The 27794-nt window shown below is 37.2% G+C and overlaps 1 protein-coding gene across 1 annotated transcript in view; it reads left to right on the forward strand.

Moving 5' to 3' along the window:
- The window catches only part of lgals8b (galectin 8b), a gene marked incomplete at both ends in the record, with an annotated part of 28331 nt that extends 3927 nt beyond the window's left edge, over positions 1-24404 (forward strand). Inside the window, 5 exons of the mRNA XM_080783798.1 lie at positions 1077-1196; positions 1303-1329; positions 1930-2018; positions 2663-2828; positions 24255-24404. Coding sequence (XP_080639924.1) covers positions 1077-1196; positions 1303-1329; positions 1930-2018; positions 2663-2828; positions 24255-24404 — 552 coding nt within the window. The remainder of the gene's footprint in view (positions 1-1076; positions 1197-1302; positions 1330-1929; positions 2019-2662; positions 2829-24254) is intronic.
- Between the last annotated feature and the right edge of the window lie 3390 nt (positions 24405-27794).

A 27794-nucleotide genomic window follows, 5' to 3' on the forward strand; every position in this document is an offset into this window, starting at 1 on the left:
GCCCTCGATATGCGTGTTCACGCGAGGCTGCGCCATATTAAGTGTCGTCCGAAACCAAGCAGCCTTTAGTGGAAGTGGCTTATAAAGCCCTCAATCCAATCCAATCCAATCCACTTTATTTATATAGCACGTTTCAAAACTCAGAGTTTACAAAGTGCTGTACAGGAGAAAAATAAAAACAAATGCACTACAGCTACCACACAGAAAACAACAGCGAGAAAACAAAGTACAAACAGTGAAAACAACTGAGACACATTACAGAAAAACAACAGAAAAGCATCACAGTGAGACAAACATATACAAGGACCGAAGGAACTCAAGCGGGGTTAAAAGCCAAGGTATAGAGGTGGGTCTTTAGGCGAGATTTAAAAGTCTCGATGGAGGGGGCCGATTTGACGTGGGAGGGGAGTGCGTTCCATAGTTTAGGGGCTACAACGGAAAAGGCTCGGTCGCCTCTGGACTTCAAGCGGGTCTTCTTTGTGACCCTGAGGTTTAGCTGGCCCTCAGACCGCAGTGACCTAGTAGGAGTATAAACCTCAATAAGTTCAGACAAATAAAGAGGAGCCAGACCATTTATAGATTTAAAGACAAATAAAATAATTTTAAAATCCACTCTGAAGCGGACAGGGAGCCAATGAAGGGAGGCCCTCAAGAGCGAGTCTGTGCCGATCTAGACTCGATTGCCTGCCCTGCTCTCTGTCCGCATGGAAACCGCGACCTACAAATGTAAGTACCACCACAAATAATTGATAAATAAACTCCTCCTAAACAATCTTCATCTGATGCAGAATAGGCAACGCTCCAACTGATGTTCACAGGCTCTTTATTTACCCCACCGTGAAAAACTATAAATTAAACCAGGTAACACAATTGCATGATGGTAACCATGGCAACGAATGGTGTCTGTTTCCTGTTTCTGCACAAGGAGGCCGAGTGTATTTCCAAACAGTTTTTTATACCCAGCACCCTAATCAAGGGAACTTGATTCAGCTGGAGGGGCACTTCCTGACGAGGGAACCTCCCGAGAGCACTTCAAGTCAAGGGACTAACATGGAAATCATTGTCTTCACCAATAGGTGGCAGTAAACGGCACTCACCTGTTGGAATACAAGCACAGAGTCCCATTGGAAAGAGTAAACACCTTTTCTATTTCTGGGAAGGTCGTGGTTCATGCTGTTGGCTACATCCCAAACTCAGTAAGGCTTTCTTCCATGTGTTTTGGCATTTAGACTGGTTTTCTTTTTAATCATACATTTATTTATAATTTTCTAACTTTGACTTCTCTCTCTCTCCGACCCATAGGCAATATATTCGGAATCAGGTGACATGGTGAGTTATTCCTGTTTTTGACCCTCCTATGCACAGCTTTGTGTGTTTGTAGCACGGAATGTGATGATTTGATTGGCTGATGTATGATGACGTCATCACGCATTATGTATGATGATAAGAGTATACACAGGTTTAATATTTGTCTTTAGTTCAATGTTTGTTTTGTAAACGCCATTGACAATGAAGGGAAAATGTATGTCATAATGTGCTCATTACGTCATATTGTCTCTTTATTCTTAATGGCGTTTAATGGTTGTGTTCGCACCGTTTGTTTTACATCACCATTAACATCACCTAATCAACATGAGTTAGACTTTAACATATTAGCTCCCCTCACTTCACACGGGTGTGATTTTTTTGTTGCATATTGCCATCATGTGCTAAAAGAGTTTGAGAGCTCTTTCTGTGTGCAATGTAAGTCAACAAATAATTAATTTATAATCAACAGAGAAACTATTGCCATTGTCACCATGGCAAGATAACTTCACAACCCAAACCTCTAGCAAAGTGTGCTTTTAGTCTCACATGCCAGAGGCCAATCAGTGCCTCTTTTATAACATAAATATTTATAGCATAAATATATATTCTCTAACATTCTAGAGTCTTCCATACAAAGGCAGCATTCTGAAAGGCTTGCGTCCAGGACAGCACATCACAATCAAGGGACAGGTCAGCATGTACCCCCACAGGTAACCAAGCACATGTCCCTCAATCACTACTATCTACTGTCAATGAGTCATCAGTTGTAAGTAACTGTGCTCATTATGTTTATAAAAGACTATGAGAAAACATTATCTTTTAAAACAATTTTTGGGGGGGATATTTCAATTTGTACTTTTTCCAAAATACTAGAAATCGTTGATCACAAAGCTCATCACACGTGTATTTATTGTTCATGATTTTTCTGCAGTCAAAGACGAACACTACTTTAGCTCCATTGATCCAAGCCGGAACACAATCAATTGATTGATCATTAAAATAAACATGCTCTGTTGAGTAGTAGATGGGTGGACTGTGAACGCTTTTGAGTTTTCTAAAAGTGGGCCCTGCATGATCCAGAAAAGTGTGAGAACCAAATGGACACTAACGGGTCCATTTGGTTCCATTTGTACACTCTCAGAGTTAAAATAACATTGATTTTACAATATAAATTGGGGGTCCAGTAGACTAATGCATGTCAAACTGGGGGTCCTTGAAATTAAACGGGTTGGCAAACACTGTTAGAGCCGTAAAAATATTCTCTTATGGTGTTCCCTGGCATGTCTTTTCAAATGGGGGTCCGTGGGTTAATTAGTGTCAATTTGGGGGTCATAACGTGGTTAACTTCTGTCAGCTTCACAGTGAACCTGCGCAACAGCAGGACGGAGAACATTGCCCTGCAGCTCAACCCTCGCATGAAGTCTGGGATGTTCATTCGGAACTCCTACCTGAGCGAGGCGTGGGGACGCGAGGAGAGGGAGGTCCCGTTCTTCCCCTTCTCACCGGGGGAATACTTTGAGGTAGGTTGATTCCATATTTTTATTGAACGGGTCAATAGATGAAAATCCACTCTATCCCTGACAGAAAGACTGATGACCGGGGGTTCAGTACGGTTATTATGGTGGTAGGGGTAGAGGTGTCAGAAGTGGATTTTCATCCCTTGACCTGTCACCTCTGCCTTCAACCTTAAATACAACCTCCAAATTCTTATTAATGTGAAATGCCTAGTGGCATCATTTTTGAGGATTTGAAAAAAATGACGAAATGACAAAAACGATGGGTTATAGCCCATGTTTTTTGAAATTTTGAAAAAAAAGGTTAGCCTCGTTTCTCATCATTTTGGACCGTGGGCTATAGCCCATATCGTACGGCATACTATAGCGCGCCGTTTTTCATCATTTTTGAAGATTTGAAAAAAATGACAAAATGACAAAAACGATGGGTTATAGCCCATGTTTTTTGAAATTTTGAAAAAAAAAGTTAGCCTCGTTTCTCATCATTTTGGACCGTGGGCTATAGCCCATATCGTACGGCATACTATAGCGCGCCGTTTTTCATCATTTTTGAAGATTTGAAAAAAATGACGAAATGACAAAAACGATGGGTTATATCCCATGTTTTTTGAAATATTGAAAACAAAAGTTAGCCTCGTTTCTCATCATTTTGGACCGTGGGCTATAGCCCATATCGTACGGCATACTATAGCGCGTCGTTTTTCATCATTTTTGAAGATTTGAAAAAAATTACGAAATGACAAAAACGATGGGTTATAGGCTATAGCCCATGTTTTTTGAAATTTTGAAAAAAAAAGTTATCATCGTTTCTCATCATTTTGGACCATGGGCTATAGCCCATATCGTACGGCATACTATAGCGCGCCGTTTTTCATCATTTTTGAGGATTTGAAAAAAATGACGAAATGACAAAAACGATGCGTTATAGCCCATGTTTTTTGAAATTTTGAAAAAAAAGTTAGCCTCGTTTCTCATAATTTTGGACCATGGGCTATAGCCCATATCGTACGGCATACTATAGCGCGCCGTTTTTCATCATTTTTGAGGATTTGAAAAAAATTACGAAATGACAAAAACGATGGGTTATAGCCCATGTTTTTGAAATTTTCAAAAAAAAGTTATCGTCGTTTCTCATCATTTTGGACCATGGGCTATAGCCCATATCGTACGGCATACTATAGCGCGCCGTTTTTCATCATTTTTGAGGATTTGAAAAAATGACGAAATGACAAAAACGATGGGTTATAGCCCATGTTTTTTGAAATTTTGAAAAAAAAGTTAGCCTCGTTTCTCATCATTTTGGACCATGGGCTATAGCCCATATCGTACGGCATACTATAGCGCGCCGTTTTTCATCTTTTTTGAGGATTTGAAAAAAATTACGAAATGACAAAAACGATGGGTTATAGCCCATGTTTTTTGAAATTTTGAAAAAAAAAGTTATCGTCGTTTCTCATCATTTTGGACCATGGGCTATAGCCCATATCGTACGGCATACTATAGCGCGCCGTTTTTCATCATTTTTGAGGATTTGAAAAAAATGACGAAATGACAAAAACGATGGGTTATAGCCCATTTTTTTTGAAATTTTGAAAAAAAAAGTTAGCCTCGTTTCTCATCATTTTGGACCGTGGGCTATAGCCCATATCGTACGGCATACTATAGCGCGCCGTTTTTCATCATTTTTGAGGATTTGAAAAAAATTACGAAATGACAAAAACGATGGGTTATAGCCCATGTTTTTGAAATTTTCAAAAAAAAGTTATCGTCGTTTCTCATCATTTTGGACCATGGGCTATAGCCCATATCGTACGGCATACTATAGCGCGCCGTTTTTCATCATTTTTGAGGATTTGAAAAAATGACGAAATGACAAAAACGATGGGTTATAGCCCATGTTTTTTGAAATTTTGAAAAAAAAGTTAGCCTCGTTTCTCATCATTTTGGACCATGGGCTATAGCCCATATCGTACGGCATACTATAGCGCGCCGTTTTTCATCTTTTTTGAGGATTTGAAAAAAATTACGAAATGACAAAAACGATGGGTTATAGCCCATGTTTTTTGAAATTTTGAAAAAAAAAGTTATCGTCGTTTCTCATCATTTTGGACCATGGGCTATAGCCCATATCGTACGGCATACTATAGCGCGCCGTTTTTCATCATTTTTGAGGATTTGAAAAAAATGACGAAATGACAAAAACGATGGGTTATAGCCCATTTTTTTTGAAATTTTGAAAAAAAAAGATAGCCTCGTTTCTCATCATTTTGGACCGTGGGCTATAGCCCATATCGTACGGCATACTATAGCGCGCCGTTTTTCATCATTTTTGAAGATTTGAAAAAAATGACGAAATGAAAAAAACGATGGGTTATAGCCCATGTTTTTTGAAATTTTGAAAAAAAAAGTTAGCCTCGTTTCTCATCATTTTGGACCGTGGGCTATAGCCCATATCGTACGGCATACTATAGCGCGCCGTTTTTCATCATTTTTGAGGATTTGAAAAAAATTACGAAATGACAAAAACGATGGGTTATAGCCCATGTTTTTTGAAATTTTGAAAAAAAAAGTTAGCCTCGTTTCTCATCATTTTGGACCATGGGCTATAGCCCATATCGTACGGCATACTATAGCGCGCCGTTTTTCATCATTTTTGAGGATTTGAAAAAAATGACGAAATGACAAAAACGATGGGTTATAGCCCATGTTTTTTGAAAATTTGAAAAAAAAAGTTAGCCTCGTTTCTCATCATTTTGGACCGTGGGCTATAGCCCATATCGTACGGCATACTATAGCGCGCCGTTTTTCATCATTTTTGAAGATTTGAAAAAAATGACGAAATGACAAAAACGATGGGTTATAGCCCATGTTTTTTGAAATTTTGAAAAAAAAAGTTAGCCTCGTTTCTCATCATTTTGGACCGTGGGCTATAGCCCATATCGTACGGCATACTATAGCGCGCCGTTTTTCATCATTTTTGAGGATTTGAAAAAAATGACGAAATGACAAAAACGATGGGTTATAGCCCATGTTTTTTGAAATTTTGAAAAAAAAAGTTAGCCTCGTTTCTCATCATTTTGGACCGTGGGCTATAGCCCATATCGTACGGCATACTATAGCGCGCCGTTTTTCATCATTTTTGAGGATTTTAAAAAAATGACGAAATGACAAAAACGATGGGTTATAGCCCATGTTTTTTGAAATTTTGAAAAAAAAAGTTAGCCTCGTTTCTCATCATTTTGGACCGTGGGCTATAGCCCATATGTGACCAGGGACAGTGGTTTAATATATAAGGGGGCATTTTTCATTTTTCAGTTCTTTACATATTATGAAACTGCACACTGTAACCTTTCATATGATGTATTGCTCAATGAAATTGGGGGGAAATGAAGAAGATATGACCATTTGAAACCTAGTGAATCAGAAATGTCAAAATAGAGCATTCCACCTTCAAAGATTTCAGCAGTGATCTGTGACTTTAGGGGGCGCTGTTTTCCCTTCATTCCTCCATTAGTCAACAAGCAGTGTTGCCATGTCCGCTTATTATAATTAGTTGACCTTGTTTCTAAAGAAAAGTAATGCATAGGCCTACTGTACCAATAAGTCTACACAATTAGATAATGTTGTTATCTTGATAGTTTTCCTGTTATCTCTCCTTTTTTAAATAGGCTACTGTATTTATTTGGCATTTTGTAGTATGAAAAAACGATTATTTTGGGCTTGTTTTCATATACCGGGTTGCTTATTTCTCAGAACCTGGCAACCCCGCGACGATAGCTTTTAGCAACATTTAGCATTATATTGTTATCAATCCTGCAGCTAAAACAAGTACATATCGCGCTATATTACATATCGATGTGATCTGTGTTATTATGACTTAAATTTTCATGGCAGGTACATTCCAAAGCAACTAATAATAGCCACGTTATGGTGACAATTTTACAATGTTTACATTAAATTAATCCAAGTCTTCTTCTTCTGCTATTGGAAACAGGAAGCCATTTTCAGCATGTCCCTTTGTTATGATTCACCAGTGCCCCTTCTGGAACATTAGCTTTAGGCGGACCAAAAATAAACACACTTTTTACAAAATACGATGGTTAATACTTCTTTCTCTGCTATTTCTTTTAGCCAGTTAGTAAAAGACTAGTATTATCTTCAAAAACGATTGTGTACAAAAGGCGGATTTTAGCGGAATTTGCATACTTTAGCAGGAAAGCTGTATTTTCTGGTTAGCATTGGTTAGCATTGGTTAACCCAATCGTTATAACATTAGACATAGTGACATGTTTAAGCAATTACAACGACTTAATGACACTAAAACGACTTTCTGATGGAATAAAAACATTCTTTAACATTCCAACTGTGTTAATGTGGCTAAAAACGAAAACCACCAAAAAAAATAATAATTTGTATTTTGGTCATTTGTACAGTTTCAATACTGCCGAGTTGTGGTTGAAAATACTGGCACTGGTCACATATCGTACGGCATACTATAGCGCGCCGTTTTTCATCATTTTTGAAGATTTGAAAAAAATGACGAAATGACAAAAACGATGGGTTATAGCCCATGTTTTTTGAAATTTTGAAAAAAAAAGTTAGCCTCGTTTCTCATCATTTTGGACCATGGGCTATAGCCCATATCGTACGGCATACTATAGCGCGCCGTTTTTCATCATTTTTGAGGATTTGAAAAAAATGACGAAATGACAAAAACGATGGGTTATAGCCCATGTTTTTTGAAATTTTGAAAAAGAAAGTTAGCCTCGTTTCTCATCATTTTGGACCGTGGGCTATAGCCCATATCGTACGGCATACTATAGCGCGCCGTTTTTCATCATTTTTGAAGATTTAAAAAAAATGACGAAATGACAAAAACGATGGGTTATAGCCCATGTTTTTTGAAATTTTGAAAAAAAAAGTTAGCCTCGTTTCTCATCATTTTAGACCGTGGGCTATAGCCCATATCGTACGGCATACTATAGCGCGCCGTTTTTCATCATTTTTGAAGATTTGAAAAAAATGACGAAATGACAAAAACGATGGGTTATAGCCCATGTTTTTTGAAATTTTGAAAAAAAAAGTTATCGTCGTTTCTCATCATTTTGGACCATGGGCTATAGCCCATATCGTACGGCATACTATAGCGCGCCGTTTTTCATCATTTTTGAGGATTTGAAAAAAATGAAAAAAACGATGGGTTATAGCCCATGTTTTTTGAAATTTTGAAAAAAAACCGTGGGCTATAGCCCATATCGTACGGCATATATAGCGCGCAGTTTTTCATCATTTTTGAAGATTTGAAAAAAATGACGAAATGACAAAAACGATGGGTTATAGCCCATGTTTTTTGAAATTTTGGGAAAAAAAGTTATCGTCGTTTCTCATCATTTTGGATCATAGCCCATATCGTACGGCATACTATAGCGCGCCGTTTTTCATCATTTTTGAGGATTTGAAAAAAACGATGGGTTATAGCCCATGTTTTTTGAAATTTTGAAAGAAAAAGTTAGCCTCGTTTCTCATCATTTTGGACCGTGGGCTATAGCCCATATCGTACGGCATACTATAGCGCGCCGTTTTTCATCATTTTTTGAGGATTTGAAAAAAACGATGGGTTATAGCCCATGTTTTTTGAAATTTTGAAAAAAAAAGTTAGCCTCGTTTCTCATCATTTTGGACCGTGGGCTATAGCCCATATCGTACGGCATACTATAGCGCGCCGTTTTTCATCATTTTTGAGGATTTGAAAAAAATGACGAAATGACAAAAACGATGGGTTATAGCCCATGTTTTTTGAAAAAAAAAAAAAAAAAGTTAGCCTCGTTTCTCATCATTTTGGACCGTGGGCTATAGCCCATATCGTACGGCATACTATAGCGCGCCGTTTTTCATCATTTTTGAAGATTTGAAAAAAATGACGAAATGACAAAAACGATGGGTTATAGCCTATGTTTTTTGAAATTTTGAAAAAAGAAGTTAGCCTCGTTTCTCATCATTTTGGACCGTGGGCTATAGCCCATATCGTACGGCATACTATAGCACGCCGTTTTTCATCATTTTTGAAGATTTGAAAAAAATGACGAAATGACAAAAACGATGGGTTATAGCCCATGTTTTTTGAAATTTTGAAAAAAATAGTTATCCTCGTTTCTCATCATTTTGGACCGTGGGCTATAGCCCATATCGTACGGCATACTATAGCGCGCCGTTTTTCATCATTTTTGAAGATTTGAAAAAAATGACGAAATGACAAAAACGATGGGTTATAGCCCATGTTTTTTTAAATTTTGAAAAAAAAAGTTATCGTCGTTTCTCATCATTTTGGACCATGGGCTATAGCCCATATCGTACAGCATACTATAGCGCGCCGTTTTTCATCATTTTTGAGGATTTGAAAAAAATGACGAAATGACAAAAACGATGGGTTATAGCCCATGTTTTTTGAAATTTTGAAAAAAAAGTTAGCCTCGTTTCTCATCATTTTGGACCATGGGCTATAGCCCATATCGTACGGCATACTATAGCGCGCCGTTTTTCATCATTTTTGAGGATTTGAAAAAAATGACGAAATGACAAAAACGATGGGTTATAGCCCATGTTTTTTGAAATTTTGAAAAAAAAAGTTAGCCTCGTTTCTCATCATTTTGGACCGTGGGCTATAGCCCATATCGTACGGCATACTATAGCGCGCCGTTTTTCATCATTTTTGAAGATTTGAAAAAAATGACGAAATGACAAAAACGATGGGTTATAGCCCATGTTTTTTGAAAATTTGAAAAAAAAAGTTAGCCTCGTTTCTCATCATTTTGGACCGTGGGCTATAGCCCATATCGTACGGCATACTATAGCTCGCCGTTTTTCATCATTTTTGAAGATTTGAAAAAAATGACGAAATGACAAAAACGATGGGTTATAGCCCATGTTTTTTGAAATTTTGAAAAAAAAAGTTATCGTCGTTTCTCATCATTTTGGACCATGGGCTATAGCCCATATCGTACGGCATACTATAGCGCGCCGTTTTTCATCATTTTTGAGGATTTGAAAAAAATGACGAAATGACAAAAACGATGGGTTATAGCCCATGTTTTTTGAAATTTTGAAAAAAAAGTTAGCCTCGTTTCTCATCATTTTGGACCGTGGGCTATAGCCCATATCGTACGGCATACTATAGCGCGCCGTTTTTCATCATTTTTGAAGATTTGAAAAAAATGACGAAATGACAAAAACGATGGGTTATAGCCCATGTTTTTTGAAATTTTGAAAAAAAAAGTTAGCCTCGTTTCTCATCATTTTGGACCGTGGGCTATAGCCCATATGTGACCAGGGACAGTGGTTTAATATACAAGGGGGCATTTTTCATTTTTCAGTTCTTTACATATTATGAAACTGCACACTGTAACCTTTCATATGATGTATTGCTCAATGAAATTGGGGGGAAATGAAGAAGATATGACCATTTGAAACCTAGTGAATCAGAAATGTCAAAATAGAGCATTCCACCTTCAAAGATTTCAGCAGTGATCTGTGACTTTAGGGGGCGCTGTTTTCCCTTCATTCCTCCATTAGTCAACAAGCAGTGTTGCCATGTCCGCTTATTATAATTAGTTGACCTTGTTTCTAAAGAAAAGTAATGCATAGGCCTACTGTACCAATAAGTCTACACAATTAGATAATGTTGTTATCTTGATAGTTTTCCTGTTATCTCTCCTTTTTTAAATAGGCTACTGTATTTATTTGGCATTTTGTAGTATGAAAAAACGATTATTTTGGGCTTGTTTTCATATACCGGGTTGCTTTTTTCTCAGAACCTGGCAACCCCGCGACGATAGCTTTTAGCAACATTTAGCATTATATTGTTATCAATCCTGCAGCTAAAACAAGTACATATCGCGCTATATTACATATCGATGTGATCTGTGTTATTATGACTTAAATTTTCATGGCAGGTACATTCCAAAGCAACTAATAATAGCCACGTTATGGTGACAATTTTACAATGTTTACATTAAATTAATCCAAGTCTTCTTCTTCTGCTATTGGAAACAGGAAGCCATTTTCAGCATGTCCCTTTGTTATGATTCACCAGTGCCCCTTCTGGAACATTAGCTTTAGGCGGACCAAAAATAAACACACTTTTTACAAAATACGATGGTTAATACTTCTTTCTCTGCTATTTCTTTTAGCCAGTTAGTAAAAGACTAGTATTATCTTCAAAAACGATTGTGTACAAAAGGCGGATTTTAGCGGAATTTGCATACTTTAGCAGGAAAGCTGTATTTTCTGGTTAGCATTGGTTAGCATTGGTTAACCCAATCGTTATAACATTAGACATAGTGACATGTTTAAGCAATTACAACGACTTAATGACACTAAAACGACTTTCTGATGGAATAAAAACATTCTTTAACATTCCAACTGTGTTAATGTGGCTAAAAACGAAAACCACCAAAAAAAATAATAATTTGTATTTTGGTCATTTGTACAGTTTCAATACTGCCGAGTTGTGGTTGAAAATACTGGCACTGGTCACATATCGTACGGCATACTATAGCGCGCCGTTTTTCATCATTTTTGAAGATTTGAAAAAAATGACGAAATGACAAAAACGATGGGTTATAGCCCATGTTTTTTGAAATTTTGAAAAAAAAAGTTAGCCTCGTTTCTCATCATTTTGGACCGTGGGCTATAGCCCATATCGTACGGCATACTATAGCGCGCCGTTTTTCATCATTTTTGAGGATTTGAAAAAAATTACGAAATGACAAAAACGATGGGTTATAGCCCATGTTTTTTGAAATTTTGAAAAAAAAGTTAGCCTCGTTTCTCATCATTTTGGACCATGGGCTATAGCCCATATCGTACGGCATACTATAGCGCGCCGTTTTTCATCATTTTTGAGGATTTGAAAAAAATGACGAAATGACAAAAACGATGGGTTATAGCCCATGTTTTTTGAAATTTTGAAAAAAAAAGTTAGCCTCGTTTCTCATCATTTTGGACCGTGGGCTATAGCCCATATCGTACGGCATACTATAGCGCGCCGTTTTTCATCATTTTTGAAGATTAAAAAAAAATGACGAAATGACAAAAACGATGGGTTATAGCCCATGTTTTTTGAAATTTTGAAAAAAAAAGTTAGCCTCGTTTCTCATCATTTTGGACCGTGGGCTATAGCCCATATCGTACGGCATACTATAGCGCGCCGTTTTTCATCATTTTTGAAGATTTGAAAAAAATGACGAAATGACAAAAACGATGGGTTATAGCCCATGTTTTTTGAAATTTTGAAAAAAAAAGTTATCGTCGTTTCTCATCATTTTGGACCATGGGCTATAGCCCATATCGTACGGCATACTATAGCGCGCCGTTTTTCATCATTTTTGAGGATTTGAAAAAAATGAAAAAAACGATGGGTTATAGCCCATGTTTTTTGAAATTTTGAAAAAAAAAGTTAGCCTCGTTTCTCATCATTTTGGACCGTGGGCTATAGCCCATATCGTACGGCATACTATAGCGCGCCGTTTTTCATCATTTTTGAGGATTTGAAAAAAATTACGAAATGACAAAAACGATGGGTTATAGCCCATGTTTTTTGAAATTTTGAAAAAAAAGTTAGCCTCGTTTCTCATCATTTTGGACCATGGGCTATAGCCCATATCGTACGGCATACTATAGCGCGCCGTTTTTCATCATTTTTGAGGATTTGAAAAAAATGACGAAATGACAAAAACGATGGGTTATAGCCCATGTTTTTTGAAATTTTGAAAAAAAAAGTTAGCCTCGTTTCTCATCATTTTGGACCGTGGGCTATAGCCCATATCGTACGGCATACTATAGCGCGCCGTTTTTCATCATTTTTGAAGATTAAAAAAAAATGACGAAATGACAAAAACGATGGGTTATAGCCCATGTTTTTTGAAATTTTGAAAAAAAAAGTTAGCCTCGTTTCTCATCATTTTGGACCGTGGGCTATAGCCCATATCGTACGGCATACTATAGCGCGCCGTTTTTCATCATTTTTGAAGATTTGAAAAAAATGACGAAATGACAAAAACGATGGGTTATAGCCCATGTTTTTTGAAATTTTGAAAAAAAAAGTTATCGTCGTTTCTCATCATTTTGGACCATGGGCTATAGCCCATATCGTACGGCATACTATAGCGCGCCGTTTTTCATCATTTTTGAGGATTTGAAAAAAATGAAAAAAACGATGGGTTATAGCCCATGTTTTTTGAAATTTTGAAAAAAAAAGTTAGCCTCGTTTCTCATCATTTTGGACCGTGGGCTATAGCCCATATCGTACGGCATATATAGCGCGCAGTTTTTCATCATTTTTGAAGATTTGAAAAAAATGACGAAATGACAAAAACGATGGGTTATAGCCCATGTTTTTTGAAATTTTGGGAAAAAAAGTTATCGTCGTTTCTCATCATTTTGGATCATAGCCCATATCGTACGGCATACTATAGCGCGCCGTTTTTCATCATTTTTGAGGATTTGAAAAAAACGATGGGTTATAGCCCATGTTTTTTGAAATTTTGAAAAAAAAAGTTAGCCTCGTTTCTCATCATTTTGGACCGTGGGCTATAGCCCATATCGTACGGCATACTATAGCGCGCCGTTTTTCATCATTTTTGAGGATTTGAAAAAAACGATGGGTTATAGCCCATGTTTTTTGAAATTTTGAAAAAAAAAGTTAGCCTCGTTTCTCATCATTTTGGACCGTGGGCTATAGCCCATATCGTACGGCATACTATGGCACGCCGTTTTTCATCATTTTTGAGGATTTGAAAAAAATGACGAAATGACAAAAACGATGGGTTATAGCCCATGTTTTTTGAAAAAAAAAAAAAAAAGTTAGCCTCGTTTCTCATCATTTTGGACCGTGGGCTATAGCCCATATCGTACGGCATAATATAGCGCGCCAATTTTCATCATTTTTGAAGATTTGAAAAAAATGACGAAATGACAAAAACGATGGGTTATAGCCCATGTTTTTTGAAATTTTGAAAAAAAAAGTTAGCCTCGTTTCTCATCATTTTGGACGGTGGGCTATAGCCCATATCGTACGGCATACTATAGCGCGCCGTTTTTCATCATTTTTGAAGATTTGAAAAAAATGACGAAATGACAAAAACGATGGGTTATAGCCCATGTTTTTGAAATTTTGAAAAAAAAAGTTAGCCTCGTTTCTCATCATTTTGGACCGTGGGCTATAGCCCATATCGTACGGCATATATAGCGCGCAGTTTTTCATCATTTTTGAAGATTTGAAAAAAATGACGAAATGACAAAAACGATGGGTTATAGCCCATGTTTTTTGAAATTTTGAAAAAAAAAGTTATCCTCGTTTCTCATCATTTTGGACCATGGGCTATAGCCCATATCGTACGGCATACTATAGTGCGCCGTTTTTCATCATTTTTGAGGATTTGAAAAAAATGAAAAAAACGATGGGTTATAGCCCATGTTTTTTGAAATTTTGAAAAAAATAGTTAGCCTCGTTTCTCATCATTTTGGACCGTGGGCTATAGCCCATATCGTACGGCATACTATAGCGCGCCGTTTTTCATCATTTTTGAAGATTTGAAAAAAATGACGAAATGACAAAAACGATGGGTTATAGCCCATGTTTTTTGAAATTTTGAAAAAAAAAGTTATCGTCGTTTCTCATCATTTTGGAACATGGGCTATAGCCCATATCGTACAGCATACTATAGCGCGCCGTTTTTCATCATTTTTGAGGATTTGAAAAAAATGACGAAATGACAAAAACGATGGGTTATAGCCCATGTTTTTTGAAAAAAAAAAAAAAAAAGTTAGCCTCGTTTCTCATCATTTTGGACCGTGGGCTATAGCCCATATCGTACGGCATATATAGCGCGCAGTTTTTCATCATTTTTGAAGATTTGAAAAAAAAGACGAAATGACAAAAACGATGGGTTATAGCCCATGTTTTTTGAAATTTTGAAAAAAAAAGTTATCCTCGTTTCTCATCATTTTGGACCATGGGCTATAGCCCATATCGTACGGCATACTATAGCGCGCCGTTTTTCATCATTTTTGAGGATTTGAAAAAAACGATGGGTTATAGCCCATGTTTTTTGAAATTTTGAAAAAAAAAGTTAGCCTCGTTTCTCATCATTTTGGACCGTGGGCTATAGCCCATATCGTACGGCATACTATGGCACGCCGTTTTTCATCATTTTTGAGGATTAGAAAAAAATGAAAAAAACGATGGGTTATAGCCCATGTTTTTTGAAATTTTGGGAAAAAAAGTTAGCCTCGTTTCTCATCATTTTGGACCGTGGGCTATAGCCCATATCGTACGGCATACTATAGCGCGCCGTTTTTCATCATTTTTGAGGATTTGAAAAAAATGACGAAATGACAAAAACGATGGGTTATAGCCCATGTTTTTTGAAAAAAAAAAAAAAAAAGTTAGCCTCGTTTCTCATCATTTTGGACCGTGGGCTATAGCCCATATCGTACGGCATACTATAGCGCGCCGTTTTTCATCATTTTTGAAGATTTGAAAAAAATGACGAAATGACAAAAACGATGGGTTATAGCCTATGTTTTTTGAAATTTTGAAAAAAAAAGTTAGCCTCGTTTCTCATCATTTTGGACCATGGGCTATAGCCCATATCGTACAGCATACTATAGCGCGCCGTTTTTCATCATTTTTGAGGATTTGAAAAAAATGACGAAATGACAAAAACGATGGGTTATAGCCCATGTTTTTTGAAATTTTGAAAAAAAAGTTAGCCTCGTTTCTCATCATTTTGGACCATGGGCTATAGCCCATATCGTACGGCATACTATAGCGCGCCGTTTTTCATCATTTTTGAGGATTTGAAAAAAATGACGAAATGACAAAAACGATGGGTTATAGCCCATGTTTTTTGAAATTTTGAAAAAAAAAGTTAGCCTCGTTTCTCATCATTTTGGACCGTGGGCTATAGCCCATATCGTACGGCATACTATAGCGCGCCGTTTTTCATCATTTTTGAAGATTTGAAAAAAATGACGAAATGACAAAAACGATGGGTTATAGCCCATGTTTTTTGAAATTTTGAAAAAAAAAGTTAGCCTCGTTTCTCATCATTTTGGACCGTGGGCTATAGCCCATATCGTACGGCATACTATAGCGCGCCGTTTTTCATCATTTTTGAAGATTTGAAAAAAATGACGAAATGACAAAAACGATGGGTTATAGCCCATGTTTTTTGAAATTTTGAAAAAAAAAGTTATCGTCGTTTCTCATCATTTTGGACCATGGGCTATAGCCCATATCGTACGGCATACTATAGCGCGCCGTTTTTCATCATTTTTGAGGATTTGAAAAAAATGACGAAATGACAAAAACGATGGGTTATAGCCCATGTTTTTTGAAAAAAAAAAAAAAAAAGTTAGCCTCGTTTCTCATCATTTTGGACCGTGGGTTATAGCCCACATCGTACGGCATATATAGCGCGCCGTTTTTCATCATTTTTGAAGATTTGAAAAAATGACGAAATGACAAAAACGATGGGTTATAGCCCATGTTTTTTGAAATTTTGAAAAAAAAAGTTAGCCTCGTTTCTCATCATTTTGGACCGTGGGCTATAGCCCATATCGTACGGCATACTATAGCGCGCCGTTTTTCATCATTTTTGAAGATTTGAAAAAAATGACGAAATGACAAAAACGATGGGTTATAGCCCATGTTTTTTGAAATTTTGAAAAAAAAAGGTTATCGTCGTTTCTCATCATTTTGGACCATGGGCTATAGCCCATATCGTACGGCATACTATAGCGCGCCGTTTTTCATCATTTTTGAAGATTTGAAAAAAATGACGAAATGACAAAAACGATGGGTTATAGCCCATGTTTTTTGAAATTTTGGAAAAAAAAGTTAGCCTCGTTTCTCATCATTTTGGATCGTGGGCTATAGCCCATATCGTACGGCATACTATAGCGCGCCGTTTTTCATCATTTTTGAAGATTTGAAAAAAATGACGAAATGACAAAAACGATGGGTTATAGCCCATGTTTTTTGAAATTTTGAAAAAAAAAAGTTATCGTCGTTTCTCATCATTTTGGACCATGGGCTATAGCCCATATCGTACGGCATACTATAGCGCGCCGTTTTTCATCATTTTTGAAGATTTGAAAAAAATGACGAAATGACAAAAACGATGGGTTATAGCCCATGTTTTTTGAAATTTTGGAAAAAAAAGTTAGCCTCGTTTCTCATCATTTTGGATCGTGGGCTATAGCCCATATCGTACGGCATACTATAGCGCGCCGTTTTTCATCATTTTTGAAGATTTGAAAAAAATGACGAAATGACAAAAACGATGGGTTATAGCCCATGTTTTTTGAAATTTTGAAAAAAAAAGTTAGCCTCGTTTCTCATCATTTTGGACCATGGGCTATAGCCCATATCGTACGGCATACTATAGCGCGCCGTTTTTCATCATTTTTGAAGATTTGAAAAAAATGACGAAATGACAAAAACGATGGGTTATAGCCCATGTTTTTTGAAATTTTGAAAAAAAAAGTTAGCCTCGTTTCTCATCATTTTGGACCGTGGGCTATAGCCCATATCGTACGGCATACTATAGCACGCCGTTTTTCATCATTTTTGAAGATTTGAAAAAAATGACGAAATGACAAAAACGATGGGTTATAGCCCATGTTTTTTGAAATTTTGAAAAAAAAAGTTAGCCTCGTTTCTCATCATTTTGGATCGTGGGCTATAGCCCATATCGTACGGCATACTATAGCGCGCCGTTTTTCATCATTTTTGAAGATTTAAAAAAAATGACGAAATGACAAAAACGATGGGTTATAGCCCATGTTTTTTGAAATTTTGAAAAAAAAAGTTAGCCTCGTTTCTCATCATTTTGGACCGTGGGCTATAGCCCATATCGTACGGCATACTATAGCGCGCCGTTTTTCATCATTTTTGAAGATTTGAAAAAAATGACGAAATGACAAAAACGATGGGTTATAACTTATAGCCCATTTTCTTTTGAAATTTTGGAAAAAAAAGTTATCGTCGTTTCTCATCATTTTGGACCATGGGCTATAGCCCATATCGTACGGCATACTATAGCGCGCCGTTTTTCATCATTTTTGAAGATTTGAAAAAAATGACGAAATGACAAAAACGATGGGTTATAGCCCATGTTTTTTGAAATTTTGAAAAAAAAAGTTAGCCTCGTTTCTCATCATTTTGGACCGTGGGCTATAGCCCATATCGTACGGCATACTATAGCACGCCGTTTTTCATCATTTTTGAAGATTTGAAAAAAATGACAAAATGACAAAAACGATGGGTTATAGCCCATGTTTTTTGAAATTTTGAAAAAAAAAGTTAGCCTCGTTTCTCATCATTTTGGATCGTGGGCTATAGCCCATATCGTACGGCATACTATAGCGCGCCGTTTTTCATCATTTTTGAAGATTTGAAAAAAATGACGAAATGACAAAAACGATGGGTTATAGCCCATGTTTTTTGAAATTTTGAAAAAAATAGTTAGCCTCGTTTCTCATCATTTTGGACCGTGGGCTATAGCCCATATCGTACGGCATACTATAGCGCGCCGTTTTTCATCATTTTTGAAGATTTGAAAAAAATGACGAAATGACAAAAACGATGGGTTATAGCCCATGTTTTTTGAAATTTTGAAAAAAAAAGTTATCGTCGTTTCTCATCATTTTGGACCATGGGCTATAGCCCATATCGTACAGCATACTATAGTGCGCAGTTTTTCATCATTTTTGAGGATTTGAAAAAAATGACGAAATGACAAAAACGATGGGTTATAGCCCATGTTTTTTGAAATTTTGAAAAAAAAGTTAGCCTCGTTTCTCATCATTTTGGACCATGGGCTATAGCCCATATCGTACGGCATACTATAGCGCGCCGTTTTTCATCATTTTTGAGGATTTGAAAAAAAAGACGAAATGACAAAAACGATGGGTTATAGCCCATGTTTTTTGAAATTTTGAAAAAAAAAGTTAGCCTCGTTTCTCATCATTTTGGACCGTGGGCTATAGCCCATATCGTACGGCATACTATAGCGCGCCGTTTTTCATCATTTTTGAAGATTTGAAAAAAATGACGAAATGACAAAAACGATGGGTTATAGCCCATGTTTTTTGAAATTTTGAAAAAAAAAGTTAGCCTCGTTTCTCATCATTTTGGACCGTGGGCTATAGCCCATATCGTACGGCATACTATAGCGCGCCGTTTTTCATCATTTTTGAAGATTTGAAAAAAATGACGAAATGACAAAAACGATGGGTTATAACCCATGTTTTTTGAAATTTTGAAAAAAAAAGTTATCGTCGTTTCTCATCATTTTGGACCATGGGCTATAGCCCATATCGTACGGCATACTATAGCGCGCCGTTTTTCATCATTTTTGAGGATTTGAAAAAAATGACGAAATGACAAAAACGATGGGTTATAGCCCATGTTTTAAAAAAAAAAAAAAAAAAGTTAGCCTCGTTTCTCATCATTTTGGACCGTGGGCTATAGCCCATATCGTACGGCATATATAGCGCGCCGTTTTTCATCATTTTTGAAGATTTGAAAAAAATGACGAAATGACAAAAACGATGGGTTATAGCCCATGTTTTTTGAAATTTTGAAAAAAAAGGTTAGCCTCGTTTCTCATCATTTTGGACCGTGGGCTATAGCCCATATCGTACGGCATACTATAGCGCGCCGTTTTTCATCATTTTTGAAGATTTGAAAAAAATGACGAAATGACAAAAACGATGGGTTATAGCCCATGTTTTTTGAAATTTTGAAAAAAAAAGTTAGCCTCGTTTCTCATCATTTTGGACCGTGGGCTATAGCCCATATCGTACGGCATACTATAGCGCGCCGTTTTTCATCATTTTTGAAGATTTGAAAAAAATGACGAAATGACAAAAACGATGGGTTATAGCCCATGTTTTTTTAAATTTTGAAAAAAAAAGTTATCGTCGTTTCTCATCATTTTGGACCATGGGCTATAGCCCATATCGTACGGCATACTATAGCGCGCCGTTTTTCATCATTTTTGAGGATTTGAAAAAAATGACGAAATGACAAAAACGATGGGTTATAGCCCATGTTTTTTGAAATTTTGAAAAAAAAAGTTAGCCTCGTTTCTCATCATTTTGGACCGTGGGCTATAGCCCATATCGTACGGCATACTATGGCACGCCGTTTTTCATCATTTTTGAGGATTTGAAAAAAATGAAAAAAACGATGGGTTATAGCCCATGTTTTTTGAAATTTTGAAAAAAGAAGTTAGCCTCGTTTCTCATCATTTTGGACCATGGGCTATAGCCCATATCGTACGGCATACTATAGCGCGCCGTTTTTTATCATTTTTGAAGATTTGAAAAAAATGACGAAATGACAAAAACGATGGGTTATAGCCCATGTTTTTTGAAATTTTGAAAAAAAAAGTTAGCCTCGTTTCTCATCATTTTGGACCGTGGGCTATAGCCCATATCGTACGGCATACTATAGCGCGCCGTTTTTCATCATTTTTGAAGATTTGAAAAAAATGACAAAATGACAAAAACGATGGGTTATAGCCCATGTTTTTTGAAATTTTGAAAAAAAAAGTTAGCCTCGTTTCTCATCATTTTGGATCGTGGGCTATAGCCCATATCGTACGGCATACTATAGCGCGCCGTTTTTCATCATTTTTGAAGATTTGAAAAAAATTATGAAATGACAAAAACGATGGGTTATAGCCCATGTTTTTTGAAATTTTGAAAAAAAAAGTTAGCCTCGTTTCTCATCATTTTGGACCGTGGGCTATAGCCCATATCGTACGGCATACTATAGCGCGCCGTTTTTCATCATTTTTGAAGATTAGAAAAAAATTACGAAATGACAAAAACGATGGGTTATAGCCCATTTTTTTTGAAATTTTGGAAAAAAAAGTTATCGTCGTTTCTCATCATTTTGGACCATGGGCTATAGCCCATATCGTACGGCATACTATAGCGCGCCGTTTTTCATCATTTTTGAGGATTTGAAAAAAATGACGAAATGACAAAAACGATGGGTTATAGCCCATGTTTTTTGAAATTTTGAAAAAAAAAGTTAGCCTCGTTTCTCATCATTTTGGACCATGGGCTATAGCCCATATCGTACGGCATACTATAGCGCGCCGTTTTTCATCATTTTTGAGGATTTGAAAAAAATGACGAAATGACAAAAACGATGGGTTATAGCCCATGTTTTTTGAAATTTTGAAAAAAAAAGTTAGCCTCGTTTCTCATCATTTTGGACCGTGGGCTATAGCCCATATCGTACGGCATACTATAGCGCGCCGTTTTTCATCATTTTTGAAGATTTAAAAAAAATGACGAAATGACAAAAACGATGGGTTATAGCCCATGTTTTTTGAAATTTTGAAAAAAAAAGTTAGCCTCGTTTCTCATCATTTTGGACCGTGGGCTATAGCCCATATCGTACGGCATACTATAGCGCGCCGTTTTTCATCATTTTTGAAGATTTGAAAAAAATGACGAAATGACAAAAACGATGGGTTATAGCCCATGTTTTTTGAAATTTTGGAAAAAAAAGTTATCGTCGTTTCTCATCATTTTGGACCATGGGCTATAGCCCATATCGTACGGCATACTATAGCGCGCCGTTTTTCATCATTTTTGAGGATTTGAAAAAAATGACGAAATGACAAAAACGATGGGTTATAGCCCATGTTTTTTGAAATTTTGAAAAAAAAAGTTAGCCTCGTTTCTCATCATTTTGGACCGTGGGCTATAGCCCATATCGTACGGCATATATAGCGCGCAGTTTTTCATCATTTTTGAAGATTTGAAAAAAATGACAAAATGACAAAAACGATGGGTTATAGCCCATGTTTTTTGAAATTTTGAAAAAAAAAGTTATCCTCGTTTCTCATCATTTTGGACCATGGGCTATAGCCCATATCGTACGGCATACTATAGCGCGCCGTTTTTCATCATTTTTGAGGATTTGAAAAAAATGAAAAAAACGATGGGTTATAGCCCATGTTTTTTGAAATTTTGAAAAAAAAAGTTAGCCTCGTTTCTCATCATTTTGGACCGTGGGCTATAGCCCATATCGTACGGCATACTATGGCACGCCGTTTTTCATCATTTTTGAGGATTTGAAAAAAATGAAAAAAACGATGGGTTATAGCCCATGTTTTTTGAAATTTTGAAAAAAAAAGTTAGCCTCGTTTCTCATCATTTTGGACCGTGGGCTATAGCCCATATCGTACGGCATACTATGGCACGCCGTTTTTCATCATTTTTGAGGATTTGAAAGAAATGAAAAAATGAAAAAAACGATGGGTTATAGCCCATGTTTTTTTAAATTTTGAAAAAAAAAATCCAGGCCCATGGGATACTCAAGTAGATTTACCTGTGGGCCACATTACAAAAATGGCAAGGGGCCAGGGGCCAGTAGATAAAATTACGACATTAATGATACTTGATAACTTCTCTCTTTCAATTGCTTTATTTTCGCAAAATGTATCAAAGTACAATGTGCATGCACACAATATGTAAATAAATAAATGTGTTACATTTTCTTGCATAAACACAAAGAGCTGTTTCCATAACTGCACAAATTATTGCACATAACATGAGTAGCTGTGATAACATAATAACATAACATGAGTAGCTCTTTGCCTGCCTGCCTGCCTGTCTGTCTGTCCATGAGTAGTTATTTGTCTGTCTGTCAATGAGTAGCTGTCTTATTTTCATCATTCAAATAAAATAAAATTCTGTCCGTTTAGCTATAAAATTCAGGGAATAGGGATACACAGTATGTCTTTCATTTGCATTGCATGACTTGGTCCACTTTAAACAAACGTTTTTCTTTCTTCCATAAAAAGTAAGGAACTGCTCAAATCTGAGAGCAAAAAAATAAAATATACCAAATAAATCTAGTGAGACGTTTGGCATACCTTCTCCTTTGCAAGCTTACTGAAGTCGGGTGTGTATGCGGTGAGCGCGATGTGCATGCAATGATTGAGGTGCGCGTCTGTCAGCCTGTCGCAATTCCGCAATTTCCGCAATTAACATTTACGCAATTACCATTTACGCAATTTCCATAATTCCGCAATTTCCGCAATTTCCATAATTCCGCAATTTCCGCAATTACCATTTCCGCAATTTTCGCAATTTCCATTTCCGCAATTTCCCCAATTCCGCAATTTCCATTTCCGCAATTTCCATAATTCCGCAATTTCCGAAATTACCATTTCCGCAATTTCCCCAATTCCGCAATTACCATTTCCGCAATTCCGCAATTTCCATTTCCGCAATTTCCGCAATTACGATTTCCGCAATTTCCGCAATTAACATTTCCGCAATTTCACAATTTCCGCAATTACCATTTCCGCAATTTCCCCATTTCCGCAATTTCCATTTCCGCAATTCCGCAATTTCCATTTCCGCAATTTCCGCAATTACGATTTCCGCAATTTCCGCAATTAATATTTCCGCAATTTCACAATTTCCGTCATTTCCATTTCCGCAATTCCGCAATTTCCGCAATTAACATTTCCGCAATTTCCGCAATTTGCGCATTTTCCGCAATTCGTCCGCAATCTTTCCGCAATACTCTAAAAACAAAACAAAAAATCTAAAAACATGGGCTATAACCCATCGTTTTTTTTTAAACACTCCGCAATTTGCTAATTTTTCCCATCCTCCGCAATTTGCTAATGTTTCCCATCCTTTCCGGTAAATACAACACATTGAGTAGGGCACTGCAGGGAGTTGAACCCCGTTCCGGTAAACCAGAAGTCCGACACCAGTGCCTTAGTTTTTGTGTTGTTCATTTACAGGCCCATGGTCCAAAATGATGAGAAACGAGGATAATTTTTTTTTTTCAAAATTTCAAAAAACATGGGCTATAACCCATCGTTTTTGTCATTTCGTCATTTTTTTAAAATCTTCAAAAATGATGAAAAACGGCGCGCTATAGTATGCTGTACGATATGGGCTATAGCCAATGGTCCAAAATGATGAGAAACGAGGATAACAGGAGACTTGAACCCTGAATGTCCTGTTTACAAACCCCCGGTTTATCACCTGCGCCACACTGGCATAGTGATGAATTTGAGAACGTCTTACTTCACTCACCTTTCAAAATGGACAGCGTCTGAAAATGTTTTTCAGAAGACTTTTTAGTGACATTATGAAGGTCACTAAAATTGAAATATTAAATGCGAGTGCAGAATAAGGACACTTTTTCTTAAAGCCATTTCAAAGTAGCTATTTGGGGGTCCCCTGAACCACATCATATTAAGACAATAATGCATGCCATTTTGTAACCATGAATAATCATATGCTCCTGTATTTTGAGTGCAGAGTAAACTAAAAACTGCAGCTATTAATTAAAGGGGTTGGTTGCTCTACCTGCAGGTTCTCATCCTGTGCCAGCCCCACCAGTTCAAGCTGGCGGTGAACGGCTGCCACCTGTTTGAGTTCCGACATCGCGTCCAGGACCTCGGCAGCATTGACCAGCTGGAGGTCATGGGAGACGTGGAGCTGAGTGACATCAAGCTGTGGTGACTGAGGCATTATTGACGCAAGCCTCGAACCCAACTTAAGGCTACAATGATGGAACACGTAGGTTACGGGTGCTGGACTAGTCTGGGCTAGCACGTCGTTCATGCTCTGGCCATTGATGCTAAGCTAGCTACGGTGACCCCAAACAGTGAATACATGAGTAAAGCAAAGCCCCATGCTGACTGTCAGCATTGCCACGCTTCCTTGACGTATAGTCCTCGGTCCGTGGTTTCAAGCTAGCATAGCATTTTTTGGTGACCTGAGATAATGACATCTAAGGCTATAGTCCCGGATGGAAATGTTGCTGCATGAGAAAGATGATTGGTTTTACAGGCTGGGAGCCCCTGTATTTGACCCATGACTGTTTACAGCTAAAACAAAGCTATGTATGCCTTGGTTTTATCTCTTAGCCTCTCTCTAGAGCACTTTTGCTATAATAATAAGCCCTGTGTATACTGTAGTGCAGTGGTTCCCAAAGTGGGGTCCGGGGACCCCCAGGGGTACCTGAGGGAGTTCCAGGGGGGACCCATCTATTTTGTTCATGTTCATAAAGTGTTTAAAGCAGTGGTTCCCAAACTTTTTCATGTCAAGGACCCCCAAATTGACACTACTTAGCCCGTGGACCCCCATTTGAAAAGATATGCCAGGGACCCCCATAAGAGAAGACGTACACATTTAGACGTCTACACTTAGACGTACACATTTAGACGTCTACATTTAGACGTCTGTATACATTTAGACGCCTACATTTAGACGTCTACATTTAGACGTCTGTATACATTTAGACGTCTGTATACATTTAGACGCCTACATTTAGACGTCTACATTTAGACATCTGTATATGTGATACAGGGGTACCTGGAAAAATATCTACCCCAAAAGGGGTACCTGGTCCAAAAAAGTTTGGGAACACCTGCTGTAGTGCACTGTGCAAAGAAAACAGACATATGTACAAATTAAAATGTATAGTAGTATTGGTATCCTATCAAATGCCACAAAATGTCAGCAAATGAAAGATCAAACGCAACCATGTGAGGGCTCCCTTTCAACGCCCCCGGGTTAGAGTGAGCGCTGACCAGTTTGGCATTCTACTATGAAAAGTCACAAAGCTTATGTACACTTCAGACACCTCATCGTCATCGTTTTTAGACGAGCAGTAGTGCATTTTATATTTTCAAGGTGCAAAACAAATACAATTTAGTAAATTATGATGATCGCAATCATTTACAAGTTTTTATAGTTTTAAACTTCATAGAAGCGGACAAAAAAAATAATCCTGCACATTGCCTTCAAATGTTGTCAAACACCCTTCTTGCATTCTTTCCGTACGTTTGGATGCTCCTCGTCTGGTCTTCTACGCCTTTGTTGGTGTGCAAAAGACTAGATTTTTATTAACTTATTCAGGTTGATTATGTTAAGATCACATCTCTCAGGAACATGAATCCATTCTGAAGTTGGGACATCGCTTTGTGCAATTAGAACCTGATGATTTATACTTTGTACAATGTGTCGCCAGTCAAAAATAGCTGATCTACAAGCTTGCGACGCGTTGTGAGTGTGTATAATTGATTGTTTCTGTACAACACAATATAAATGAATACTAATTTGAAGCACAGTGCACCACAGGATAATTTCAAATGTGTCATATCAATGAAACAATGTAACGTTTTGCAATTTTATGCAAATTATAGCAGTGAAATGTCTGTCCATTTTTTTGTTTTTATAACGGTGTACAGCTCTCATTCCCCTCAGTGTGGCCATTCCATGTGGCCTGATCTAATCAACAATTAATTATTGAATTTGAAGACTTGTATATTGCAATGCCATTTTGTTTCTGTAATATAGTGTAATTTAAATAAAGATAAGTGCATTTACTCCTCTTGGGTCTCATACTTTGTTTTTTATAGTTAATGTAATTTTAAATGTAATTAGACACTTTCAGAATGATTTATTCTGTTAAACCACAAGGTGGCACAAGGGGATAACATTTGAGACAAATGCATCCACAGTATAAAATATGTTGACAGCCAGAGAAAGGTTGTGCTGTACCTCCATCTGTCCCCCCATAAATCAATGCCCTACTTTAAACTTAATCCTGTGACAAATATTTATTTATTATTACTTTTTCTCTATATGAATGATACGTAGCTTGCAGAGTTAGTTCAGTCAGATATACTCGAGGGGTTTCATGCCGTGCTCAAGGGCCCTTTTTGAAACCAGTCCCTTGACTTGAAGTGCTCTCGGGAGGTTCCCTCGTCAGGAAGTGCCCCTTCAGCTGAATCAAGTTCTCTTGATCAGGGTGCTGGGCATAAAAAACTGTTTGGGGTGAAAAACGGCGTGCTATAGTATGCCGTACCATATGGGCTATAGCCCATGGTCCAAAATGATGAGAAACGAGGATAACTTTTTTTTTCAAAATTTCAAAAAACATGGGCTATAACCCATCGTTTTTTTCATTTTGTCATTTTTGTCAAATCCTCAAAAATGATGAAAAATGGCGTGCTATAGTATGCCGTACCATATGGGCTATAGCCCATGGTCCAAAATGATGAGAAACGAGGATAACTTTTTTTTTCAGATTTTCAAAAAACATGGGCTATAACCCATCGTTTTTGTCATTTTGTCATTTTTTTCAAATCCTCAAAAATGATGAAAAACGGCGCGCTATAGTATGCCGTACGATATGGGCTATAGCCCATGGTCCAAAATGATGAGAAACGAGGCTAACTTTTTTTTTCAAAATTTCAAAAACATGGGCTATAACCCATCGTTTTTGTCATTTCGTCATTTTTTTCAAATCGTCAAAAATGATGAAAAACGGCGCGCTATAGTATGCTGTACGATATGGGCTATAGCCCATGGTCCAAAATGATGAGAAACGAGGCTAACTTTATTTTTCAAAATTTCAAAAAACATGGGCTATAACCCATCGTTTTTGTCATTTTGTCATTTTTTTCAAATGCTCAAAAATGATGAAAAACGGCGCGCTATAGTATGCCGTACGATATGGGCTATAGCCCATGGTCCAAAATGATGAGAAACGAGGCTAACTTTTTTTTTCAACATTTCAAAAAACATGGGCTATAACCCATCGTTTTTGTCATTTCGTCATTTTTTTCAAATCCTCAAAAATGATGAAAAACGGCGCGCTATAGTATGCCGTACGATATGGGCTATAGCCCATGGTCCAAAATGATGAGAAACGAGGCTAACTTTTTTTTTCAAAATTTCAAAAAACATGGGCTATAACCCATCGTTTTTGTCATTTTGTCATTTTTTTCAAATCCTCAAAAATGATGAAAAACGGCGCGCTATAGTATGCCGTACGATATGGGCTATAGCCCATGGTCCAAAATGATGAGAAACGAGGCTAACTTTCTTTTTCAAAATTTC

The sequence above is a fragment of the Protomyctophum bolini genome (assembly GCF_963924005.1).
Source record: "Protomyctophum bolini genome assembly, chromosome: 15".
NCBI lineage: Eukaryota > Metazoa > Chordata > Actinopteri > Myctophiformes > Myctophidae > Protomyctophum > Protomyctophum bolini.